The sequence below is a fragment of the Cyprinus carpio genome, chromosome B13 (genome assembly GCF_018340385.1).
Source record: "Cyprinus carpio isolate SPL01 chromosome B13, ASM1834038v1, whole genome shotgun sequence".
Taxonomy (NCBI): domain Eukaryota; kingdom Metazoa; phylum Chordata; class Actinopteri; order Cypriniformes; family Cyprinidae; genus Cyprinus; species Cyprinus carpio.
Window position 1 is genome coordinate 27788844 of NC_056609.1, and position 26443 is coordinate 27815286.

At 33.8% G+C, this 26443-nt stretch overlaps 1 protein-coding gene across 1 annotated transcript in view; it reads left to right on the forward strand.

Annotated features, from left to right (window-relative positions):
* Positions 1-23609, forward strand: part of LOC109061338 (anaphase-promoting complex subunit 1-like) — a 58177-nt gene extending 34568 nt beyond the window's left edge. Inside the window, 21 exon segments of the mRNA XM_042737545.1 lie at positions 3507-3741; positions 3865-3956; positions 4717-4851; positions 6118-6200; positions 7006-7084; positions 7982-8056; positions 8979-9049; positions 9229-9319; positions 9406-9459; positions 9540-9733; positions 12769-12855; positions 13439-13556; positions 15105-15182; positions 15265-15332; positions 16808-16946; positions 17236-17322; positions 17387-17406; positions 19332-19410; positions 20496-20700; positions 21824-21958; positions 23189-23609. Coding sequence (XP_042593479.1) covers positions 3507-3741; positions 3865-3956; positions 4717-4851; positions 6118-6200; positions 7006-7084; positions 7982-8056; positions 8979-9049; positions 9229-9319; positions 9406-9459; positions 9540-9733; positions 12769-12855; positions 13439-13556; positions 15105-15182; positions 15265-15332; positions 16808-16946; positions 17236-17322; positions 17387-17406; positions 19332-19410; positions 20496-20700; positions 21824-21958; positions 23189-23301 — 2238 coding nt within the window. The 3' untranslated portion in view covers positions 23302-23609.
* The last annotated feature ends 2834 nt before the right edge of the window (positions 23610-26443 follow it).

A 26443-nucleotide genomic window follows, 5' to 3' on the forward strand; every position in this document is an offset into this window, starting at 1 on the left:
TTCAACAAATACAAATGTTTTTAATAGTTTTAGTTTTCGCTAATAATCATATGAATGCATCGCACACACACACACATAATTTTTTATATGCATTAATATAATTAATAGTCATATTAATACATAACACAAACAAATATATAATTTTATTTATTGTATACCATAAACCTATCATACATTTAATAATTTAATTTCATCATAATTTCAAAAATATTATAATTTAATTTATATCCACTTTATTTCAATTTAAAATATGTTTAATAGTTTTAGTTAGTGATAATAACCACGGGGTCCACAAAGAGAAGTAGATAACCACGTGAAATGACAGTTTTTAAAAGGTAAAGATGTTGCTTAGGCTTTGTAATAAACACTGCATTTGCAAGTGTATGACTGCAAGTGAGAAACAAAATCTAGTGTGACCACCTGTAAGATGTCGACAGATGTTTACTAAAGATGTCCCAGATAACCAATCCCATATAGCAGCATGTGACAAATCCAAACATTCATGTGTAGCAAATAGGATGATTCATCTAAGATTACGTGAGTCACCTGCGCTTGTCCATAATGGAGATCTAGGTTGGTATCAGGAGTTTGTGGGCAATGTTAATTCTAGTGTTATTCTAGGAATAAAACCAGACCAATTTAGCATAATGGCTTTTAATGGAATTGAGGAAGTTTTGTTTAATTAGAATTGGTCGCTCAGTGATGAAGTGCACTACAGAAGTAGGCTTGAAGATTAATTTATTTTAGGGATGCACCGATATGAAAATTTCGGCCGATACCGATAACCGATAAATCTTTATACATGAAAGCCGATAACCGATATGTTGGCCAATAAATCTAAATACAAATTTTTGAGAGCCTGATTACAAAAAAAGTCTCATCATTAAAAGCCATTAAACACTTCAACATAAATCAATCATAAAGCAGCCTTACAAAAAAATAAAACTATGCAATCAAGTCACTAGAAAACATTACTTGCATGTAAAAAAAAAAAAAAAAAAAATTAATAATGTGTAATGTATTGATTAAACGGAATAGACTCCGTACCGACAATAATGAAATGATTTTAATTAAACCATATTGTTGATGAAAATAATAAGATAAAAATTAAAGTGGTGGTTATTATTAGTAATATATCAATGATTTTGAAAAAGAAGTATTTTAAATAATACCATTGCTTCAAATATCAGCGTTTATGTTTAAGCTGCGTGGAATGTTGCTGAACCGAATCGCTTTGTGTGTTAATTATGCTATATGAGAATTAGATATTTATACAACATAAACATAATATTGTACCTTATATATGCATAAAAAGATGCAAATGCACAAGTGATCTTGAACTAAGTTACGCGCTAGTCAGATGTGTAACTCGAGGTGCTCTTCTTCCTGTAACAATGAGCTGAAACACGGCAAATAAACCCAAAGAATTCTCATCTTTTATTGTGGTAATATTCTCTTTATAATGTTATGCATATGACATTCCCAGTTATACTAGTTATTAATGTTTTGCTCTGCTGTTCACAGCTGCGTGCGCTGAAGCTGAAGAGCTGAATGAACACCACTAAACTGACGCACTTTGCTGGCAGCTTATTTAACTCAAGGAAACGTATCATATATTAGATTAATCAGATATAAAATTAATCAGATATTTATACAACATAAACATAATATTACAACTTCTGCAAATGCATAAGCAAACTTAACTGTTCAGCTCCGTTGTGAATGCACTCTTCCCGTAACAAGGCGCTTAAACACAGACACAAAAAGATTCCATTACATTATTTAACAGTAATGTTATCATTATATTATGACAGACTTGCATGTTGCACTTCACTGTATTTAACTCTTCGAAGTGATTCCAATAATATTTTAAGCAATTAAAAACCATCATGGCCAACAGTGTGCATCTAAAGTGTCTCTGCAGGAAATAATGCATTATTTATCGGCTTTAATATATCGGCAAAATGTTATTATCGGTTCAATAACGATAACATTAAAATTAACATTTATCGGCCGATACCGATATGGTGGCCGATATATCATGCATCCCTAATTTATTTCTTCCTCCTAATGGACCTACAGTTCATTGAGGCTCTTCCTGAAAACCAGACCTTCCTTCCTCCTTGTAATTCTCTTATCTCGCCATTTTTAGCATCGGAGCTGTCAGGTTTGCATGTTTTCTGGGGTTTTTGCTCTCATCCTGTTGTTTTTCTCACATGAAAGACAAACGTAGAGCTGAGTTTCATTCTGACAGTTCACAGGGCAGTAACGTGTGCTGCTCTCTCATTTCCAGTCAGGCCAGGCTTTGTTGATACTTTCTGTGGTCGCTGAGCATATCTGTAATCTATAAGCTATATCGAGCCTTAAGCTAGTTTGGTGTTTACATTGCCCGCTCTCACACGGAGATCTGCGGCCGGGCTTTCTAGTCTCTAATAGTACTTCTGCCGATTTTACAAGAATCTGGTAGAAAAACTTCCTGTTTTACTTCATGCACATGTAGAAAAGAATGAATGAGTGAGTTTAATGAATGAATAAAGTGTTAATTGAGTCCCAAGGTTGCACATCTCACTCTAAATCCATTCTGTGCTCGAACGGAGAGAGATTACGAGATGGACGTTTGGTCAGATCATGAGATATGGACACACTGACTCTGCTTTAAAACCTGCCTGGCTCTATGCTGGCTACATAGGGAGCTGTTTTCTAAGACAGCCTCTAACTGTAATTGAACCTCAAGTGACTGATTTGCAGCGCTGTACATATGCAGCAACACATGCACCACACTCTTTATGCAAAAAGCACAGACCTGACACTACTGTGTTCCATGTTGCTAATCTAAGTTGCAGTATTTGGGACGACGCTGTAGGTGCAGGTCATGCTGCTAGCATATAATAAGTTTACTATTCTCTCTGTTTAGCATTTAGCATTAGATTAGCATTCCATGATGTGGTAATAATCATATTTATGTATGGCACACGCAAATATTGGTTAAACATTTTATTTTATTCTTCATATCATGAATGATATACTTATTTATATTCATATTTATATATTAAAGATGTATATGTTTATATGAATATTAATAATCAACATTTTATTAGTCAACATATTTTTTATTAAATATAAAAATATCTTTATATAGGTATAATTATTTTTATAATTATTTTTATTATTTTTAAAAATTTATATAGTAAATAATAAATTATAATTATGTAATATAAACGTATCATATATAATTGTATTATTTCATGATATTTCTAATCATTTTTGTTATTGTTCATATACTAATCTATTTTTATAAAACTATTTTATGTATTATAAAATGAATTAATATACTAATAATATATATAAATAAATTATTATATTATTTCTATATTGTTATATATTAATAGGATTAAATACTTTATTATTATTATTATTACTTTTATTTGGTCTTTTTTCTTATTTGGCCTATATTATAAGACATGAGCATTTTATGACGTGGTTGTGTCTTGTCTCTTCTGAATCAGGGTCACGAGATGACGAGTATTGGGCTGCTGCTGGGTGTTTCTGCTGCCAAACTGGGCACCATGGACATGTCCATCACCCGTCTGCTAAGCATCCACATTCCCGCGCTGTTGCCACCCACCTCCACAGAGCTGGACGTGCCTCATAGCGTGCAAGTGGCCGCTGTGGTCGGCATCGGTCTGGTTTACCAGGGCACCGGCCACCGGCACAACGCAGAGGTGTTACTGGCAGAGATCGGTTAGTGTGTATGATGGCATCAAATGAAAGGAGCTGTTCACACTTGTGCTCATTCATGATTGAAATGTTGAGTTTAGTGTCATATCTGAGTCTGTAACAGCTGTGTGTTGTGTTGTTCCCAAGGACGTCCACCTGGTCCTGAGATGGAGTACTGTACGGATAGGGAGTCTTACTCCCTAGCAGCAGGACTTGCACTTGGCATGGTCTGCCTGGGGGTGAGTGTGTTTCCAAAGCGTTTTGTGAATCTTATCCTTTTCCTTGCATAGTCAGCAACAACCGCAACCAGCTTGGAGGAGCACAATGACCCAAAAAAATCCCTAAATTATCCACTTTTTCAACCGAACTAAAATTAACACACACTATCATTATTGTCTTTAGTCCTGTGCAGTTTGTACATGTCAGTGTACAACTTCTCAAAAATGTCTTTCTGAAGTAGAATTTTTTTTTTTTTTTGTATAATCAGTATAACATATGAATGTATTTATTTTACGGAAAAATATAAATATATAATACATTTAAAAATAAACATATTAAAATGAATATATGCTATAAAAATATAGAATTAATATTTGTAATATGATATGGTAAAAAAATGATAATAGAAGAATTGGACTGATTTGAATGTAAGAAAGTAGAATTAAAATACAATTAGATTTAAATAAAATTATATAATCGATTTAAGTACAGTTTTGAAAAATATATTTAATATTTTTAGTGTGAATTAAAAATGTGCCTATAAACACATTATCATGCACACACATTATGGGCTATTTCCAAAAAAATCTGATTAAATGAATAATATTCGAAATGCCATCTGCAGTAATTTATTTTTATTTGTATTTTGCAGTAGCGGTGTTTATTATGAAAAGCATGCAGACTCTTTCAGCAAAAGCATGCATTGTCTGCATCTGTGAGAGATGGGAACCAGAATTATTCCCACGCTGACCCAGCTGTTTGCCCTCTGCTTCTCCGCAGCACGGCAGTAACCTGATCGGGATGACCGACCTGAACGTGCCCGAGCAGCTCTATCAGTATATGGTGGGAGGTCACCGGCGGACACATGCTGGCATCAACAGAGAGAAACACAAGTCTCCCAGCTATCAGATCAAGGTGGAGTCATTACATAACCATCAAAGAGCATGTATTCATCTAGAGATTTTTTGGTGCTGAGAATAATGCCACACCTCTCATGTGGTCGTGTTTGACAGTTTAAATTATTGTGTGAGAAAGCAAGGGTTGTTCAGAACACAACACTAATATGCTGTTTGTTGCATACTATTTATCTGGTGCAGTGAACAGTATGTAACAATTCATCATAGATGCATATGCATTAGATGGTATGCATAATGTTTGAAATCCCATCTACAGAAATTTGTATTTTTTTTTTTTATCTTAATAAATTAGTGTGGTAGTATACTAGGGCTGGGTTTTGACACAAATGTCACTATTTGATTCAATTTTCATTCACAAGCTTTCGATTAGATTACCGATTCGATTCAATATAGATTATTTTGGATATATCCTAGCCTATATCAGGTACAGTACATGCCAGATTTTCTCAAGAAAAAAGAAATCTCTCAACTAATGCTGTAAAATATACATGAGTCCGATGGTACTACATCACTATAATATTAAAGGTTAAAATTGACTGATTTGTTAAAATTACACATAATTAATTTTTTAAAATAATATAGTTACAATTACATAATAATATTTCTACTTTAATTCATTTTTTTTTAAATATAAACATAATGGTGGCTGTCATAAAAACTTGATGGATTTATTCAAACATAAATTAAACATTGAAGAACAATAAAATTTATAATGAATATGTTATATGGTGCATCTATTTAGCAAAATGTCCCTCTCCACAGTTTATTTTTCTATCTGATTAATGACTTTATGGTAACCGAATATGTTTTTTTCTGAGGTCAATATGACATTACGTGACTTATTATTTAGAAGCCGTTATATTGATGTCGTTACACGGCTGAAACACTGATTGAGCGATTACAAAAGACAATATACGGACTGTAAAGTTGTACTCTTTCTTTTAACTTGCCTTCGTATGTTTAGTCATGTTTATTTTGTGCTGAAACGTATTAATGTGGAGGAGATGATCAGTTCACGTGCACTTCGCACTGCCGCATTTAATATTAAAAGTACCAAAGCACAATGCTTATGATTTATTGGATGGAAACAGGCTACACTAATCGATTCTTGGGATTTAAGAATCAATATCATTCCATAGAAATGAGAATCAATCAATATTGAGATCAATATTTTTTTACCCAGCACTATACTAAACTTTTACTAAACCCTTATACTGAATTATCTAATAAGGTTAAAAAAATTAAATGTAACTGTTTTTTTTAGGAGGGTGACACCATCAATGTGGACGTGACCTGTCCTGGTGCAACACTTGCCCTCGCCATGATTTACCTGAAAACAAATAATCGGTGAGTTTTGTTTCTTCATTCACCTACTTTAGTTTCATTTCTAAATAGAGAAACAAAAGAAACACATTCTAGCTTTAAGCATCAAAGTGAATGTGTCACTGTGTCATGTGTGTCATTTCTGTTCCACTAGCCGTGTTATTTGGAGTTATCAATATACTATTATAGTATTATTTATTAATGTTTTTAGTTTCAGTTTTCAGTTTTTGTGCTTTTGTCATTTTTTACTACTTATTATCGAAATACTTTGTTATGGCTTTAATATTAATACTTATTTTATTTCAGTTAGTTGCCATATTAATATATTTTTTTGGTTTTAATACTTATTTTATTTCAGTTAGTTGCCAGTTAGTTTTATGTTTTTAATCTTTCATTATATTTAAATAGAATTTTATTTTTTATTTATTATGATTTTTTTTACAGCGTTACTGCCCCTTCTGCCCACTTTTGTCTTTAATTGTTGAGCAAACCGTTTGCCTCAAATGCGCAACTTTGGTTGATGTAGAAATTGACAGGTTTCTCAAACAAACAGAGCAATATTTTGAAAGAGTGTTACGCTCTCCGGAAAGTCAACTTAAGTCAAATTAGATATAGTTGTCTGTATGCAGTAATCCTGGATAAGAGATAATTTCCCAGTAATCACACTCTTGACCTTAAAAGTAAAATACATTATTCATTATGAATCATGAAAGTCTCTTTCTGTGTAAAAAAGGCAGACATCTTCCTCATCTTCAGCTCTTATGTTCAGTGCAAGGCCTTTTTCGGTTCTGTCTTTCACATTCACACCTGTCTCTCTGGTCCCCTCCAGGTCTATAGCTGATTGGCTGAAAGCCCCGGACACCATGTTCCTGCTGGACTTCATCAAGCCTGAGTTTTTGCTGCTGAGGGTGAGAGAGCTTTACAGGGCTGACAGCCATCAGAAGTTCATTCGGGCCTCTGGGCTCACAGGGACTTACTCATTAACACCTCACATTGGGTTCAGTCACACTTTTTTTAACCCAGTGTTCTCATGTTTTACGATGGCTTTTAAGGCAACATATGGGGTCATTTTAGCCTGTTGTGCTGGTTAACCAACAGGAAGGTCACTTCCTTCTCAGATTCTTGTATGACTATGGAACCGTTCCAAATCCTAGAGTGCTGCCTTCAATTCAATTCAAAATTGTATTTTAAGCTTCCTTTAAAGATATATTTGTGTCCAAATTCAATAAAGCAGGTATAGGCCTAAATACAGTATTGATATGAGATAGTAATGAAATATCTATAACAATTTCTGCAATAGAAATCTGTATTTATTTTACATGATATTTACTAAAATAATCAATAAATTAGTTGAAAATGAATCTACTTAAAATTTGAACTTGATAGATAAATCTTTACAATAAACAAATTTAGGCTTTAGGTCAGAAAAGTCAAAATAAAAGTATCACTTATCTGTGAAACAGAAGAAACCTTGACTAAAAAATTTTAAATAATGCAATGCCAAATATTAGTTGACCACTGCATTTCTATCTTCTCTTTCACAGCATCTAGTGCACGAGTGCAAAATAAGTTTAACTTTCCACTTTTCTGCATCTCAAGTTTCTAAACACAAATGCATTTGATGTGAACGGCTCCTTAGAAGGCAAGTAGGCAAGCCAGCTCACTAGGAACTATGTCACACAGGACATGAATGCTTACAAAAGAAAAGGGGTGTACAGATATTTCCTATTTTACAATTCAGCGTAAAATGTTTATTCATAGCAAGCTCTTTGTGTTTGATAGCTTTGTCTTTGTCCTCTCTACAGACGCTGGCCAGATGTCTTATCATGTGGGATGAGATCTTTCCCAATGCCGACTGGGTGACCAGTAATGTGCCTCAGGTACGTTAGAGGTCTAACACACTGCAGGGACTCATCCAATATTGCGTCCTGTTTCCAACTAGTTTCTCAAGGGGAAGCACTTTTTTTTCCTTCAGGTTATATTTTAGCTTCCTGTTTCCCTGTTAGTTCATAGCTTGGTCATATATTTAGCAACACTTGTGTTGCAAAACGTGGAGCTGTTTGGTCACTTCAGCTGTAGAGGTGGTGCGCAGGTCATTGAGCAAGAGAGGAGGGAGAGGAAGTTCATTGAGAAGTGCGTCTTTTAATTGTGAAGTCATTTCACCATGCTGCAATTGTTGCAGATCTGCTTTCACGCAGAAACGGTTAAAAACCCAGTTTCTGTAATTTAGTTGCTTTTATCTTCTAATTTGTGCATGCAAAAAGAACAGATCAATCACAATTTAGTATTTAAATATCGATGACATTATCACTGATGATAATGTTTGGAGTGTTTGAATGCTGAAAATTCTATTAATGTAGGTCAAAATAAAATTTCTTCCTTCTTTGGACATTTACAAAAAACATAAATAGATACAATTTTAAATAAAGAGGGATACAAAAAATCTTCCATTTTACTGACTTCTAGCCTAGACGGTGCACTTTTATTACTATGATTGGAAGTAAATGCTTTGTGCTTTATGGCTATTTAATTCCGAGTTTCTCAAGAAGTTTTTGAGATTTCAATATTTCCCCATTCAAATAGTTAGACTTGGTCTTGTATGCCCAAAATAGCTGTCAGAAAGCATTGCAAATATGGCCTCCAAGTGAACATACTTTCCTTGAAAGGGTCTTTGTTTCTAGCATTGAGCTTACACTTAATTTGGCTCATTGCTAGTGAACAGAGATGACGTGATGTCATGTAGACGCAGTGTCAGACTCTCTTAATCTGATTCATGCTAAAAAATAAGCTTTGCGTTTTCAGATCATCCAAGAAAACATCGGAAACCAGGAGCAGACGTCCGTCTCTGAGGATCTCAACATGGAGACTATAGTGTGAGTAGCAGCTGACTCTCTCTGATGTTTTGATCGTGTGATTTCTAGGAGATCCTCATACCCACGGACTATTTCTCGCCCGTATGGAGGTGTTTCCTATTATGACTTTCCAATGAGTTTTTGTTCCTTTGATGACTGGATGAGCGAAATAAGGCAGACATTTGTCACTGTTTCCACAGTCAAGCTCATGACTATATAATTGCCGGAGGCTGTCTGGCCGTGGGATTCCGGTTTGCTGGGTCTGCAAATTCAGATGCTTTTGACTGCTTAGTAAGTGGACGTTTACTTCCCACTTACAGATTTGAGATCTTTCTGGAAGTTCCCTGAATATTCTTAATATTTTCTTTCTTCATCAGTACAAATTTGCCAGAAATTTCATGCAGTGTCTGACGACCTCCACAGCTACAGTGGTAAGCATTTGTTTGCACTGAAGCTGAACATCGTCGTGTAATCACAAATATGTTTTCACACAACGTCCGGTCATCTCCAGACAGGGCAGTATAACCTGCAGACGTGTTTAAGCATGGTCCTCCTGGCGGTTTCAATGGTGATGGCCGGCTCAGGGAACTTGAAAGTGTTGCAGCTGTGCCGATTCCTCCACAAACGCACCTTTGGCGAGATGAATTATGGCTTCCACATGGCCCATCACATGGCTCTGGGCCTGCTCTTCCTGGGTGGAGGGAGGTTAGTTGAGAAATGTATAAAAGAGTCCATCTTTACCTATACTACCCAGCACCTCAGTTCACTTTATAGACATTATTATGCATTTAATTAGTAGTGTTTGCTAAGCATCAGTATAACTATTTCCCATTCTTAATGTATAAAACAACCTTATGTCCCTAAGTATAAAGTGCTACAGTGATGTTATATTTTTGTAGTCCATCTTAGCATCACCTTGCGTCCCTCAACAAAAAGCCAGTAGGCTTTTGGATTATTGAGTAAAACAAGCTCTGTGGCCAACAAAAGTTTTTATATATATATATATATATATATATAATTATTGCATGTTTTTGGGTCAAAGACGAAAAAGTGTTTAAGCATAAAAAAAAGTGTAATACTGCTTTAAACTGTTGTAGTTTACCCCCAAAAAATGCAAAAAGTTTTCTGTTTTATTTAATTGCAATTTTGTTTTTGTTTTTCTGAGCAAAAAATAAATATCATACATTTTCCCCTGATTTACAGAAGACACCCAGTAAAATGTCATTCAGTGTAACAATCTTGTCAGGCATATTTACAACAAAAACCAATTTATGACATATTAAAAGACTAATTACTTTCACCCCAAATACTAATGAGTTGTAATTTTACATTTTTAACGTTTGCCACTATCCTAGGTTTTGCCCATTTGTCAGTATGAATTTTTTACTAATTTAAAACACAATAAAATTTAGTATGCTGCATTATTCTTTTAGATATTTAATATGTACACGTCAGAATAAGCATGTTGTTTGAATTTTTGCATAAATATTGTGTTACACTGAATGACAATGTAACATTATTTCAACCAAATTTTGACATTTTATTCTCCAAAAACTTATTTGAAACCTTAAAAGTAGACATTTTACTTACATTTAATGTGCTTTCTATGGACACAAAATCACTTTTGTACATTTCTTTTGATGCGGACTTCTTAACGTCTTTGACCCTTTTACATGTTAACACAAAGAGGCTGTTTGTGTTTACCAAAACCTTCTGTAGTTCCATCTACGTTGCCACGTTTGCCTTTTTTAAGACCCATAAAAGCTTAAAAAAAAAAATCAAGTTTGATATTACTGATCTAGAATAAAATGTGAAAATATCTTGAGTGTGTAAACAGAACTTGTTTCAGGCCAAAAACCCACTGACTTTGGGTCAATTAAAGCGTAAGTTAAAAATACTCGCTAGGTTTTAGGACTCATTGTAACTCATCCCACACATACATCAAGGATTCCTCTGGACAAAGGTTTTTGGTATGTGGCCAAGCAAAGCGTGAGAACATGCCAGCTACAGTTCATGCTATTTATAACCGCAGATAAAGCATTATTGTGTTTTTGTCCCCTGACTTTAAAACTGCGATAATAGCCTTTATCATAATACTTCCTCTGTTATAAAATGCCTTCTTTATCTTCTTTGACCTCACATTTCATCCTTTGCTAAATAATGCATTAAAGGAAGTTCATCCACAAAGGAATGCCGTCATCATTCGCTCATTCTCATGTCATTCACGCTTCTGCATATTCAGAGTTACATTCGGTCACACAATGCACGAGGTTCAGCCTTGGTGTCAAGTCTGCATTAATGATTCTGCGTGCACCAAGTTTAAATTTAAAAGAAAGAAAATCATATTGGTCTGGAAAAGTGATGCACGTATATGAAAAATGAATGAAAATTCTGGACCAAAATGGAAAATTCAGGTTGTACTTGTGCAAAACTGAAAATGAATTTTATTTAATAGCCAGTTAATTTGTCAAATAAAAACTAAACTCTACAAACATTTAAATTGCAACTTTTTAATAACAGAATTGTTTCTACTCCACTTTGTTGTTGAAATTTAAATGGTGGCTAAAATATATTTATCAAACATACATTAAATAATTAAGACAACAGGTTAAGAAAAAAATATGAATATGTAAAAACACTGCATGTATTTGCCAAAATGCTCCTCTCTCTTTCTTGAGGTACATGACCTATCATTTACACACTGTATTACTGACGTCTTTCCATGTTTGCAACACTGATTACATAAGACATGATACATTTCAGTAAGTTGTTCTGTTTCTTTCAACATACTTTCTGATGTTCATTCATGCTTATTTTGTGCTGTAACTAGTAGTAAACTGTGAGAGATGATCGCTTGCCTTGAACTGAGGTGCTTCAGCAATCTGTGATTTAGTTCATGCATTAACCGTAAACAGCATCGACTAAAATATTGATCTTGAGGTTTAAGAATCCATATAATTTTTGATATTGTTAAATCAGCACTAGTGTCCATATGGCTGACAAATTCACCTCTTGTAGTTTTTTCAACATTGTTTGCATGAAACTGACTGACACTGAGAAACGCTAATGAAATATCGCTGTTTCAGTCAATGATTTTGGCCCTCCAAAACTATTCCAGCCAAAACCAAAAGTTTCGGCTGAATTTTTGCTTGCTGAAATTTTTATGCATCACTAGTTTTGGAAAATGAAAATGAATGTTGTTTTTAAACTCATGCATAATTAACCTCATACAAAAACGGCAGACACCACCCTGCCTGTACTGCTGCTATAGATATGAGAAGAATTGCATATAAAAACTGTACATGTTTGTGTGAAGCAGCGAGCTGCAGGTGTTGTGGTGGGCCGGTGCACAAGCTCTTTTTAAAGAGAAATAAGGTGACCTCTAACCAGGTCAATGAAAGGCACAGTAAGAGCCTCTCGTCCTGTCAGAACCTGTTCGAGTGCACTCTTCAACTCGCCCATTATTTTTAAGTGAGGCCTTTTGAAAGAGCACAAATAGTACCGGTGAACAATGCATGACCAATTTCCCCCTCGCTACACAATTGCGTGTGTCACATGCGCTCTGAAATATTGCCTCCGGGGGACAACCGAATATGCAGCATGTGCCTCCTTTGTTTATTTTGCACTAATTTTCAAACATCAATTCACATGCATTGTTCATTTATGTTTTGCTCACTCAAATGGTAGTATGAAAGAAGTCAAAAACCCAATTTTTATGACATACTTTGCTTTTCCCACAGGTACACACTCAGCACCTCCAACTCGGCCATTGCTGCCCTCCTTTGTGCACTCTATCCTCATTTTCCTGCTCACAGCACAGACAACAGGTAGACAACAGCTGCTAACACACACACACATCAGATAAATATGGCTGTATTGTCTTCACTTCTGAGGAAAACCGCTTTCATTTTTACTATAAATGAGACTTGTTACCCAGAATCGTGAGTTTGTGTGTATTAAATGCTCGTATCTACATGGTGTCAAAAAGTATTCACACACTCAACTCACACTTAAAAACATGTGAATGATGTTGCATTAGATAAGAAGATATCAAACCAAGTGCCGTTTGTTTCAAAGAAAGAGCACAAAGCCAGTTTTCAGATGAAACATTTCACAAAACTATTTTCAGTTTGAAATGACAAAACAATACATCTAGACATTTTCGAGGTGTTTTAAACGTAAATGTGCAGTACTTTCTGTGGAGACGGTATTTCGTCTACTAAACGGACGACTACTAAAAAAGAACAGAGATTGGAGTAAACACTTGATAGTAATTGAAACACATATTCCAGAGTTTCTTACTACAACTGATTGTCTGTCAGGCTGGTGTATGGGATTGAGTTTAAGGTTGGAAGTATAAATCATCTTTTTTTGTTTCTTCTAAACATATGTTGTTGTTGTTCTTTGCAGGTATCACCTCCAGGCGTTGCGCCACCTGGCTGTGCTCGCAGCAGAACCGCGTCTGCTGGTGCCTGTAGATGTAGACACTCTCAAACCCTGCTACGCTCTGCTAGATGTCACCTACAAGGTATGTGCTGCATGTGCCTCACGCCTTGATGTGGTCTTTCAAAACATACACTTACATTCAATGACACCCAGTGTTATTTTAGTATGAATTATGTACTATTATGGTGTTTATTACATTTTTGAACAAGCTTTTATTTTTATATTTTCATTTCTCATGTTCTTCAGTTTAAGTTGTGTGCGTTCGTCATTTTTTTTTTTATTCTATTTAGCTTTATTTTAGTTTTGATCATTTTAATACTGCCACTTATTTTATTTCAGTTGGTTGTCAAGGTATAATATTTCTATTTTCTAATCTTATTTAGGTTTAAGTTTTGAATCTAATGTGTACATTTTATTTTATTTGAATTAACACATATTGTGTTAATAGGTTTAGTTTTCATTTTAGTTAACAATAACAAAACTGGTTACCAACATTAAATCAAAATAGACCAATTTAACTTTTTTATGTCACATGTTCTGGAATTTTTGTTTTTGTAATTGTTTACTGAAATGCTAAAAAAGTGTCTCTAAAAAATGCCATTGTAGCATTATTTAAATACTAATATATATATATTTGGAATATTTGGAATTTGCTTTGATTTTTGTAATTTAAATTTTTTTAGTAGTTTTGTTGTGTTTTTTTTTTGTCATTTTATTAGTTATTAAAATTTAAATATTCATTTATTGTTATTTCATGTTGCCTTGACACTTAACTGAATTAAAATAAGTTTAACTTAATATGTATTTTTCATTTTATTTAATGTTTAGTTCAAGTAAAAAAAAAAAATAATTTTAGCTAACAAGCCTGCTCTGAAATGACTTTCACTCTCAGATGAAGTCATCTAGATGGGGTGTGTGATAAAAAATAATGTTAACCAATAGCCAATCATGTGTTTTAGACTATAGTTGTAGGTAATTAATCTTTGTTGTGAAATGCACTGACATAATGATGGTTAAAAGTTAAAGGTTGTGTCAATATTAGCAAATAAGAATATATTTTAAAAATGCAACTTGAGTCACAATTGGGAAAGTAGTGATGCTCTTAAGGATGAACTTGACCTTTCATTCTTCATGTCCGGTTCAAAAGCTTCCTCAAAAGTGCACTGCAAAATGATTTCACATCACACTCTAAAACTTTTCATGATCCCCTTTCAATTCTTGACTCAAATCAGATTTTTTTCCCCTTATTTCACTTGCTAAAATGGCTTGGAATGCCTTTTGTTGTTGAAGACTGTAATTAGCACATAGCTTCACATCCCAACATCTATCCGTCCTGTTGTGTGTGTGTGAGGCCATTAGGCCACATCAAAGAGATTCTTACGTGATAAACACGGCGAAGGACTGTTAAAGGTTGACCGTGACGTCTTACCATGTTTCCCCTGCTGCTTTGAGGACTTATCTTTTCAATTAAATGAAGCCAGCCAAAGGAAGGGATCCAGCTGTTCTCACCAATTACAAAGACGTCTTTGTTCACGCTGGCATAGAGTCATGCATAGTGAACCTATACATTGTGATGCAAGGCGTTAGTCTTCTAATCTGTTTGTGCATGCATGTGGTATGTTTTTAATAGGAGACGCAATGGTACGAAGAGACGACTGTGGAGTTGATGGCTCCCACCATGCTGCCTGAACTTAACCTTCTGAAACGGGTAATAAATTGAACCACTTCCAAATACAGCCCATACAAACTCCCTAAATCTGACATTATAGTTTTTTTTTCTTTGCATCCAGATTAAGGTGAAAGGTCCAAGATATTGGGAGCTGAACATTGACATCAGTAAAGGAACCCAACATCTGCAGTAAGTCTGCGTGTATATTAATCGAGGTGGAATCAAACTAAACGACTGTCTTGTATTTTAAGGCCTCATAGCCATGCTCCAGATGTGAATGCTTTTTCAGTTGGTGCCCAGCAATGTTATGTCTTAATGTTATGTAACTTCTTTTTGCAATCTAAGAGAGCACAACATGTGTTCTTCAAGATAAGACAATCCCAGAAAGCACTGCGACAAGCTCTGTAAAAAAAATGTTTATTTTGTTCAGTACTGAAGTATCAGTGTACACAGAATTTTTGCATGCTATAACCATTCACAAATTTGGGGTCAGTAACATTTAAATTAAGAGTGCATAGAAATGTTATTAGAATTTAAAACTTTTATTTAGCAAGGATATAGAATTACACAAGAGTCACACAAAACTCATCTTTATTTATTAAAAGGAAAATATATATATTTTTTATTAAGTCAGTCTTCCTTGACTGTAAAATCTATTTTATTAGTGTCCTGCTTTAAATTATACTATACTATTTTTTTTTAAGAAAGGACATTAATAAATAATTTTTTTGAAAAACTGTTAATATCAGTTTGAAAGATTGTATGTACTATGTACTATGTTATCTTTTAATTATATATATTTATTTTATTTTGTTTGTAATAATTATATTGTTTAATTATTATATACAATTCTTTGAAGTGTTTTTTTAAGACTATTTTAAATTGTATTGCTCTTGAGTTTTTCGTGAATATAGCCTTTGATGCTAATATGGTACAATGATAAATAAATGATAATTTAACATGTAGGGATAAATAATAATTCAGCAAGGAGGCATTAAATTGACCAAAAGACATTTATTAGGCATTAAAGAGCATTAAAGAGACATCAAAGACATTTATATGTTAAATAAATGCTGTTCTTTTAAGCTTTTTATTCATCAAAGAATCCTGAAAAAAATGCGAAAACTGTTAAGCTTGTTTAATATTAAAAATAATAAGCAGCACAGCACCATTTTCAGAAATCAGAAATGTTTCTTGAGCAGCAAACCATCATATTAGAATGATTTCTGAAGGATCATGTGACACTGAAGACTGGAGTAATGATGCTGAAAATGCATATTTTCATCTCAGAAATTAATTTTATTTTAAAACTTATTCAAATAGAAAACATTTATTTTAAATTGTAAAAATATTTCAGAATTTGTTTAGTTTTTACTGTATTTCTGATCGAGTATATGCAGCCTCAGTGAGCAATAGAAACAAAATATGAAACATTGTGCCAAACCCAAACTTTTGAACAATAGTGTAGTTTTATGCTTAATGCTGACCTCTTAAAATAATCAAAATGAGTGCTGTTGATGAAGCACACACAGAGTGTTCCAAATCACTCACTTAATAGGTTCCATTTTTTGTTTGTGTGCTTCTTTAGAAGGTAGCTCACTAGGTTTTGGAACGGAGCTCAAGTTAATTGTGATCAAGAATTTTAAGTACATTCTGCTTTTTAGATCCATCCTATCCAAAGACGGCGTTCTGTATGTGAAGTTGCGCGCCGGACAGCTGCCCTACAAGGACGACCCTCAAGGCTGGAAGAGCTTACTGGCCCCCAACCTCAACAACAGAAGTGCTGAAGTGCGCACTTTTAAGGTCGGTCTGTGTGCACAATAAATATTACCAACAGTCTACTGTCCACAAACTGGTTTGGCCGACATATGTCAATATTTACTGTGTCATATGTCTGTTTGTATATAATTCATGCATCTCATGCAAATACAGAGGACAAAGGTGTAAAGATATTTCCGGATGTTTGCTGAGGTCTTGTGTTCCTAATTGGATTACAGCATCATAACGTGTTCTTTCAAACTGCTGCAAAGAATGTTTTTGATGTCAATGAGCTATTTTTCCCTTCCCTCCTACTTGTTCGTCTCCTACACAGCCCGAGGCCATCTCAACCTTCACCTCTGACGTGGCTCTGGTCTCCTTCGCCGAGTACTTCTGCAGAGCCTCGGAAAACATGAAGCATGTGAGACCATAAACATGTTGTGCTTGCTTTGGGTAATAGGAAAAAAGCATTCATGTCCCGACAGAGGCGAAGTCTTGTCCATGTGCATTCGTAAGGAAAGAGACGTGGATACTAAATAGTTGTCAGAGACAAAATTTTGCTCTACTGAGACGACTTGATCTTTTAAAAACTATTTGGGTGAGGTGAAAAAAACCCTCAGTTTACACACTGTAGGATGCAATTGTTTAGTGATTACTGTCTTCTTAAACATCTAAGACAGGGGAAAAAAGTAAAGCTTTTGGTTTTTATGTTTATGGATCGTTAGAGGATTATGCTGGGTCATTTTTCATCTTAAAGGAATAATCTGGGGTCTGTTAAAAGTTTTTTTTTTTTTTTTTTAATAGCCAAAATTAGTCTTGTGTTCTTGAAAAAGTATTAAGGGGACTCCCTCAGTTTGCAAAAGTAAAAAGCAAGCAGGTGTACAGTAATCAGGGATGCAAACGTGTCGCTTTTTGGGGAAAATGTCTTTTTTTGGATCCAAAGTAAGTCCTAGTTTCAGTGCACCATTGCATTCTTTTGTAATGAGAATCGTTTATACGTCTGTTGTTAACAAAGGTTTTTAGGGCTCCCTGTGGTTCTCCATCAAAATGAAAGCTCAGTGGTGTTATTTTTGAAAGCAAAGAAATGAAGACAGCCATGAATATTAGTTAGCTCTGTTAAATTATTAAATAATAATTATTCGAAGAGCTAGTTGTAATAGTTATAATTATTAAATACTCTTATATTTTCCAGCAAAATAGTATTATAACAGTAGTAATACATTTCTTTATTGGTTTAAGTTTTGCGGTTTAATAAAAGAAAAACATAAAATTAGTATAAAAGCATAAAATAATGATAATTATAATAATTATTATTAGTAGCGGTGTCATTATTAAATACTCGGTTCTAATTTTACAGTACAGTAGTATTATTACTGTAGAAATATTTCTTATATAATATAATAATTGTTATTAATAGTTGTAGTATCATTATTACATTGTCTATTATTTTGTAACAGTACAATAATATTGTTACAGTAATAATTTATTTTGATTATTTTTCCTTTTGTCCACTGTAAATCCTCATTTTAAAACCGATATTTTAAAAACTTACTTTCTTTCTCCTAGGAGGGTCACATCTTTGTTAATTACCCCTTATATTAATAGTTTGCATCCCTGAGTAATGTGATAGGATACGTTGAAATATAAAAATAAAATGAATTAATATGAGACCATTAAAGTAATTTGTCATGTCACATGTCATGTCAAAGATGTAACTTGCATCTTTAATAAAACACTTTTTGTACAGAAGGATTAACTCATAATGATGTTAAGCATGTCAGAACTGCTTAAACCCGTGAACATTACTTTAAGACCTTTTAGTATGTTGCCAAATACAACATACGGTAATGCAAATCACCTCCTTTTGCATATAAACAAACGGGAAATGTGTTTATAGTAAATAGTCTTATAATGGAAGCTCAGCAGGAGAGCGGGCGTACCACAAATAAAAACTCTCGGTTTCAAAAGTGTAACCTTAACACATCAAAGCAGGTTTATTGTCATTTCTTTCCTACATGATAGAAGAGCAAATGAAAAAAAGTGACGCCTCGGTGAAAAACTTTTGACCAGAAAATGTGTCACGGTAGCTATAAATACAAAACGAATACAGTAAACATAGAAGTCAATATGACCCACTTTCCTGCTACGCTACCCATTATCATAAACATTTATATATATATCAAACTGAGGGATGAGTCAACATTATTTTTTGTAGTAATCATCTTGATGCCACCGATGCAGTTCTTAGACATTAAGTTATAACTTGTAAATAACTAATAACTCGTAAGTATATAGTAATGAGTCAACATTATTTTTTGTAGTAATCATCTTGATGAAGATGGGTGTTGCTGTATTTTTTTATAGTTTTTTGTTTTGTTTTTACTGGTGAGTGTGTATTTGGTAACCCGAAAGATGGTGTTGCTGTTTAAGTTATAACTTGTTTCTGTATGAATGTGTGACACAGGAATACCCAGAAATGCTGCCAACACACATTTCATTATTGATTCTTGTTTTATTTTATAATTTCCCCAGGTCAGTTACAGTCAAAAGCATGTTTTCAAATGCATGCAAATATTGGGTAACAACAAAACAGGTTACAGATAATTTGAGAATGGGTGAGTTAAAGTATTGGGTGAATTAGTTGGGTTATTTTGTTGCTTATGTGTGTATGATTATTTTGGGTAGGTTAGTTGGTGTAATTATTGCAATGTTGCTGTTTATAAAAAGGTTTTTAAAATGTTTTTGAAAGAAGACTCTTTTGCTAAACAAGGCTGCATTTATTTGATCAAAAATACAGTAAAAATGTTTTAAATATTCCTTAGCTTGTAAAATCTCTCTCTTCTCTCTCTCTCTCCTCTCCTCTTTTTGTTTATAAAATATTTTTTTTATATATAATTTATATTATAAAATGTAGCTTAAATTTTACTGTTAAAATATTTTTTTTATATATAATTTATATTATAAAATGTAGCTTAAATTTTACAGGACGGAAGCGTTTGCTTTCACTGCCCCGGAAGCCATATGAGGCAACGGTCATTAATTTTGAGGATTTATATGGATTTGGATGCGCTTTATTTAACTTCTTTTGGACTGATGCATGCAGCGCAGCACGTCACGCCGACTGCTTCCCATTACAACAGATTTGCCTAGATAAAAAAAAACGCATTGATTCAAAGCCGTTGTTCACCCCCCGGACCCCATGTGAGGCACTTTTTATTATGGATGGGTTGCCACCCTTTTAAAAAAAAACTTAATAAGCCCCAAACCATTGCGTATTTCTTTGAACAGTCCTGTATATTTATTTTTTTTTTTAAAAGCAGCAAGACATTAACACATTCGAGTCCATCATCTTGGACCCCCTTTGAACTTCTTTTGAATGAACAGTCCTGTATATTTATGTCGAGTCCATCATCTTGGATGAATCTTTTCACTGACCTTTTCACAATAATTCACATATATACATATACATATGCATTCCCTCCGGACAGCAAAGAAAGAATTTTATTGTACAGGGAAACCTGTTTTCCTCACTGCGCACATGACAATAAACGTTTTGAATCTTGAATCTTAACACACTTGTATGCTTCTCCGTAGGCCGTGCGCACTCTGGAGCGGGGCGATCTCTGTGAGACGTTCAGTCTGTGGCAGATGAAGCTGGTGCTGGAGTTGTGTGAGAGCCGAGTCCTTCAGCAGCGGCTCAGAGACACACGGCGTCAGGGCCACGGCCTGCTGCTCAGCTCTGAGTTCCTGCCCGTCATGAAGAGCTCAGCCGACCGAGCCCTGGATCGCTGGCTCTGTGGTGAGGAACATGACACAGCCATCAGTGTCTAGCATCATTAGCTCACGTGCTTAGTCAGATTTCTGTTTTAGAGCTACTGTGTCAGCTCATCCAGTCAGCGTTTGGGTCTTACATGTGTTTAGAGTTTTGGTCAACACCTTCAGCAAGTGTGAAAGGCTGTAGTCACGTCTGCTCTCTGCAGGGCTGGTAACTTAAAGGCTAATGGAGGGAAATATTGAAAGAAATTTTCCTAATTGTAGAACCATTCAATTTTTATTTACATGGTAATGCAAAACAGATTCTAAATTATGTAATATAATTATTATAACTGTAATTGTAGTTTTTATTGTACTGGCTTTATTCTAACTTTAATTGAACAATGATATTGCTGCATTACAATGATGAAAACTAAAAATTTTGCATTACATTACATTAATGAGAAGTGAAGGGTGACATTTGCTTATCTGTCATAATGACAAAATGCACAAATCTCAATGGTCATAAAAACCTTCATGCTTCATTTTCTTTGTACAAAAATAGGATTTTATAATAATAATAATTAGAATTATAATAATAAATGTATTTATTCTTATAATTATAAAATAATTATTTATCAGTTTAAATGTATTCATTAATTTTTTATTTAAATAAAAAGTAATTATGTATTATGATATTTTTTATTTTTCTATTCTATTCTATTCTGAAATATAGGCAAGATATTTCTATGAGATTCATAAACCTGTAAAAAGCATGTCTGGATCAGATTATAGCCCAAAATCAAAAGTTTTTTAAAAACGTAATAATAATCATGATAATAATAACAATAACGATAAATGTATTTATTTTTAAAGTAATTTTCAAAAATAATTATTTCTTAATATAATTGTATTAATTTATATGTATTATTAAACAAAATAATTATTTAGATATATTGTTTTTTATACAATAATTTTTATTGTTTATATTTAATTTTTATTATTTTTTAAACAAATGCCCCTGACATTTTTTTGTGAGATTCATTCAAAGGTGAAGCCACACTAAACATTCACTTCTATACATATTTGTTCAGATGCATACATAATTTTTTCCTCAAGTTTGAATCCTTAACTATTACACAAACCACACTGCTATTCTTAACTCACAGATAACGGTCATGTGCTGCAAGAGTACATGAGAGGACAGCCGATGAACAACGACACTGATGTCAACATGTTAGCCTGCTTCCTGGTCTACCATTCTATCCCCAGCCTCAAGAACATGGTGGCATCTGACCTGGAAGGTACGATTACACTCGGATAGAAGCTAATTGCTGGTTTGTTGAAAGAACCAAGTGGTTCTTGTTAAATGTAGAGATCTTATTTTAAAGTAAAACAAGTATGCTCGTGCCATTCCAAACCGGCGTGACTGACTTAGTTCAAAACACAAAACGAAGCTCTAAAGGCACCACAAAACAATATTCCACTTCCAATTTCAGTCTGTTCCTCACACAAAGCTACCATATGACTTCAGAAGTCTTGAAATATACTGCAAGAGTCATATGGACTACACTTAAGGCCCTGATATACTTCAAGCGAACTGGTGTGACATAATAAAAAAAAATCAGGCCAAAACAAAGCTTGCTGGAGTTTGTTTTGTGAGTTTGAAACAGCTTGCCAAAGCAAACTTTCCAGAAAATTTCACTACAGCTAATAAACCCATTCAAACTACCATTAGTCTGTGGAAATGACAAAATAGGTGTGCCTTCTTTGACATGGAAATCAGTTACAAGGATGAACACACTGGAGAGCTGCTTTATAATAGAAAGTTGTTGTGAATTGAAAAGCAATATTGGCGCTTTAAAATCTGCTTACTTTTCAGGGTTCATTTGTTGATTTTCACTAATATTGGCGCTTTCAAATCTGCTTGCTTACCGTAAATAAACAATGTGTATTACTTTAACGGGTCACAAACAAAATATCCCCATTTATTTATCAGTAAAACATGAAAGAAGATGCCTTTTTCCAAGTTTTTTGTCAAAACTAAAGACCATACTTCAGCAGTTTTGTATTCCCCCTTGCAGATAGTTTGATCGAGCCCAGTGCATTATGGGTGTTGAAGTTTTCCTAACTTTTTCGTTTTAGTCTTTTTTTTTTTTTTTTTTGTGTATAAAAGATATGAAATTTTAATTTATAGACAGCCAACTTTTATTTAAATTTGTAAAATATTTTAAGTTATCTAAAAGCTAAAATGTTTCCTAAAAGTACACTCAGGTATTTATTTTTAGCCCCTATGTGAAGGATAATAAAATCTTTGTGCTTTTTTTTGGAGTACAGCCCTCCACAGAAGAAATAAAGTCATTTTTCCGGCACAACATGAGCAAGAATAAATAAAGACAGAAATGTAACTTTTAGGTCGGTTATTCCTTGAAGCCCTGGATATCTGATCAGCATGTTCTGAAATGTTGCACTGATCAATACTCAGCCTTTCTTGTACTTTATCTCCTAACATACTCGTTCGGATCTCTCTACAGGATGTTCCTGTTTTCCAGAGCTGCTGCTCAAGAGCAGTCAGTTGGGCGTTCCTGTACGTGCTCTGCTGCGTTTGAGTCCTCTGCTCCTTCAGAAACATGATTCTGGAGTTTAACCCACCAATTCCTGGAGGTCAACCAACCTTCTCCTTATCCAGGTACCACAGGGTCATGGTTGCCTTGTCCTCACAGGCCACAGGAACTCGATGCGAGATTTATTACGTGGACATTTTTATCACATGATTGTGTGTTTGAAGCGCTGGAGAAACAGGTTTGCTCACCCCTATTTTGACATGTAAATAGTTTGTAACTATATTTGTACCTATAATAATTCAGTCAATAAAGATGACTTGAAATGGAACTTGGAATTGGTTTTCATAAAGTATGCCTGACTTGCATTAAATAAAAAAATACTTGTTCTGGTCTGGTTTTGTCAGTTTTGTAGTTTTTTTTATTTATTTTTTTGGCCAAGGTGAGAATTACTATTAAGGGGCTTTCACACATGCAACAATTACTCAGTTGCCGGATCCAGCACTGACAGTCTTCATATCATGTCACTGCTCATTTGCAAAGGATTTAGCTGTCAACTGCTTGGAAATCAATCATTCAAATCAAGTTTATTTGTATAGCACTTTTAATGATACTAATCGTTGCAATGCAATTTTACAGAAAATTACGTTTCTACAATATTTAGTAGTAGCTTATCAGTGGTGACTGTCAATTAATTATAACTGAAAATCATTTAAAGACATAATCAAACAGACGATGAACACTATTAAAAGCAATTATTATATGATGCAATCAAACTTCTAGCAAAATTTGGTAGTTATGTATGTTGTTTCAGGGTTGGCATCATCTGAGGTCCTCTGTAATAATTCTCATTATTAAAAAAAGAATGACTTACAGTCACTTCTTTGGTGCAAATCATAGTGAACGCCCCTTTACTATTGCTCATACTTAAGATTAGGGGTTTAAGTCACTAAACATAAGTATTAAACTTTGTCACAATAACTACACCAGGACATGAATGATTGCTCAAATCATTTGTTGTTAACTAAAACTACTTTAAAAAAAAAAAACTGAAATAGAGCTGAAATAAGATCAAATGTAAATATTGGATAAAAAACCAAAACGTAAAAATGAGAAATGTTGCTTTGTAAGTGTACTTACTAAAATGACTAAAACTGGCATTAATTAAAAGTATATAGAAAACCGGCATATAAAAACAAAAAACAATAAAAACGATGAAAGCACAAATCCAATAATTACTAAAACTTTAACTAATGAAAAAAAAAAATAGAAACATAAAAGCTAAATTCAAAATATGAATACTAGTGTTGTCAAAATTAGTGCGTTAACGCAGGCGATTAATTTTTTCAGTTTGACTCGTTAAAAATATTTAACGCAGGGGCGGGGCTAGGGTTGGCCATCCTACTCACAACTGCTGCTTCTGTCACTTTTTCTTTTGAAAAGAAGTGCATTTATTCAGACGCAGAACGACTGAGACCTTTCAGACGCGCTCCACTTCACTTCAGCACCAGGCACGAGTCAAACAAGCGCGGAAACAGTACTGTGCTCGCAGAGGGTGCTCTTCAGTTGCACACACAAAGGTGCCGGTGCATGCTGTAGTCTGTATACTTTTATATAAAAGTGTGAAATAAACTACGTGCATGTAATGTTGTGGTCAGTTAAGTCATGAAGTTACCAAAAAGGTGATTAAAGCTGCCTTAAAGCTGTGCACGCATGTAATATATTTTATATGAGTCACATTTAAGAACATGTCTCTGAAATGGTTTTCAAAACTGTCCTGGAGCAGCCCAGCACTGTCTCACTCATCTAACACACCCGATTTAACTCGTCAGCTTATAAATAGAGACTTTAAGACCTGAAGTGGGTCAGAAAAGTTAAAAAGAGTTGAGAGAAAATATGATGCATGTCAGATCCGCGTCATGTTCAGCAGCGGCAGCTCTTAAAGAAATAGCAGCCAAAACAACCTAATAACCAGCTGCTGTGACGTCTATTAATCAAAGGACAAAGAAAAAAAAAGAACTTTAATAGCTCTAAGGATTCATCTATATTTAATTTAGAATTTAGTGTTTTTAGAATTTCAATTTCTGTATATTTCTGCTGAAGGTCACAGGTAAATATGACATTTATTATAATGGGTTTATGTGAAGATTGTTTTAAGTTCACTTAAATTAGAAGTTATTTTTTAAAGTCTAATAAATGTTAAAATTGATTTATTTTATATAAAATATATAATTTTAGAGAAATCAGTATTGGTATCTTTGATACTGGCCTTCTGTCATAAAAAAGATGCCATTAAACAAAACCGTCTTTATGTTGTTTGTACATTAATTTGAAGATTGAATGTGAATTTATTCCAATATAAAAGTATATTTAAAAACTTTTATGTTGTTTGTGATTTATTTTGAATATTAATTGAAATTGATTTTGATTATATTAATATATTTAAGTGTTTATTTAATTTTTAAAACACATGTATGTACAGTATAAAAAAAATTATATATATATATATATATATATATATATACACATATATACACATATATTATACACATATATACACAATATATATATATATATATATATATATACATATACACATATATACACACCACACATGTATACACACTTTGATTCATTATTTTTATAACTATTTTTATTTAGAATCTTGGTTACTTTACTAATTGATTATTATAGCCTTATTATTTTCACTTGGTGGATCCTATGCACTCCTATAGAGGGATCCCGAGTCATATCTAGAGCTTAGAGTCTTTAGGGAATTGGGCCAGTAAACATGATGACAGGTTTTGTATGGGCATCCACCGTTCACATTTCCATCAGGAAATATAAAAATCTTGTTTGCATATATTCTTTTCTTCCACATGGCTCTTCTGTCTTTCCCCTTATTTACTGTAGCTCAGCAAAACAAGTATCACACGAGCATTCCTGTATAAATGAAAACCACCTCACTGCCAGGAACACATCACCACACACCCTCTCACATTTCACACTATTTGAATAGCCACGTTTCTGTTTAAAATAGCTCGGTCTGTACTGTTTGAATACTGCTTTCAGTTACTGTGTAACTATTTTACTGAACTAAACCACACTGAAGTGAAAGTTCTGCTGAAACTCCTGCTGCTAAAAGAATGTAAAGTGATAGAAACTTGATGTGAAGCCAGAAGACTTGCGTAGAAGCCAAAAGGATTATTAACAGAAAATGAAACCCAT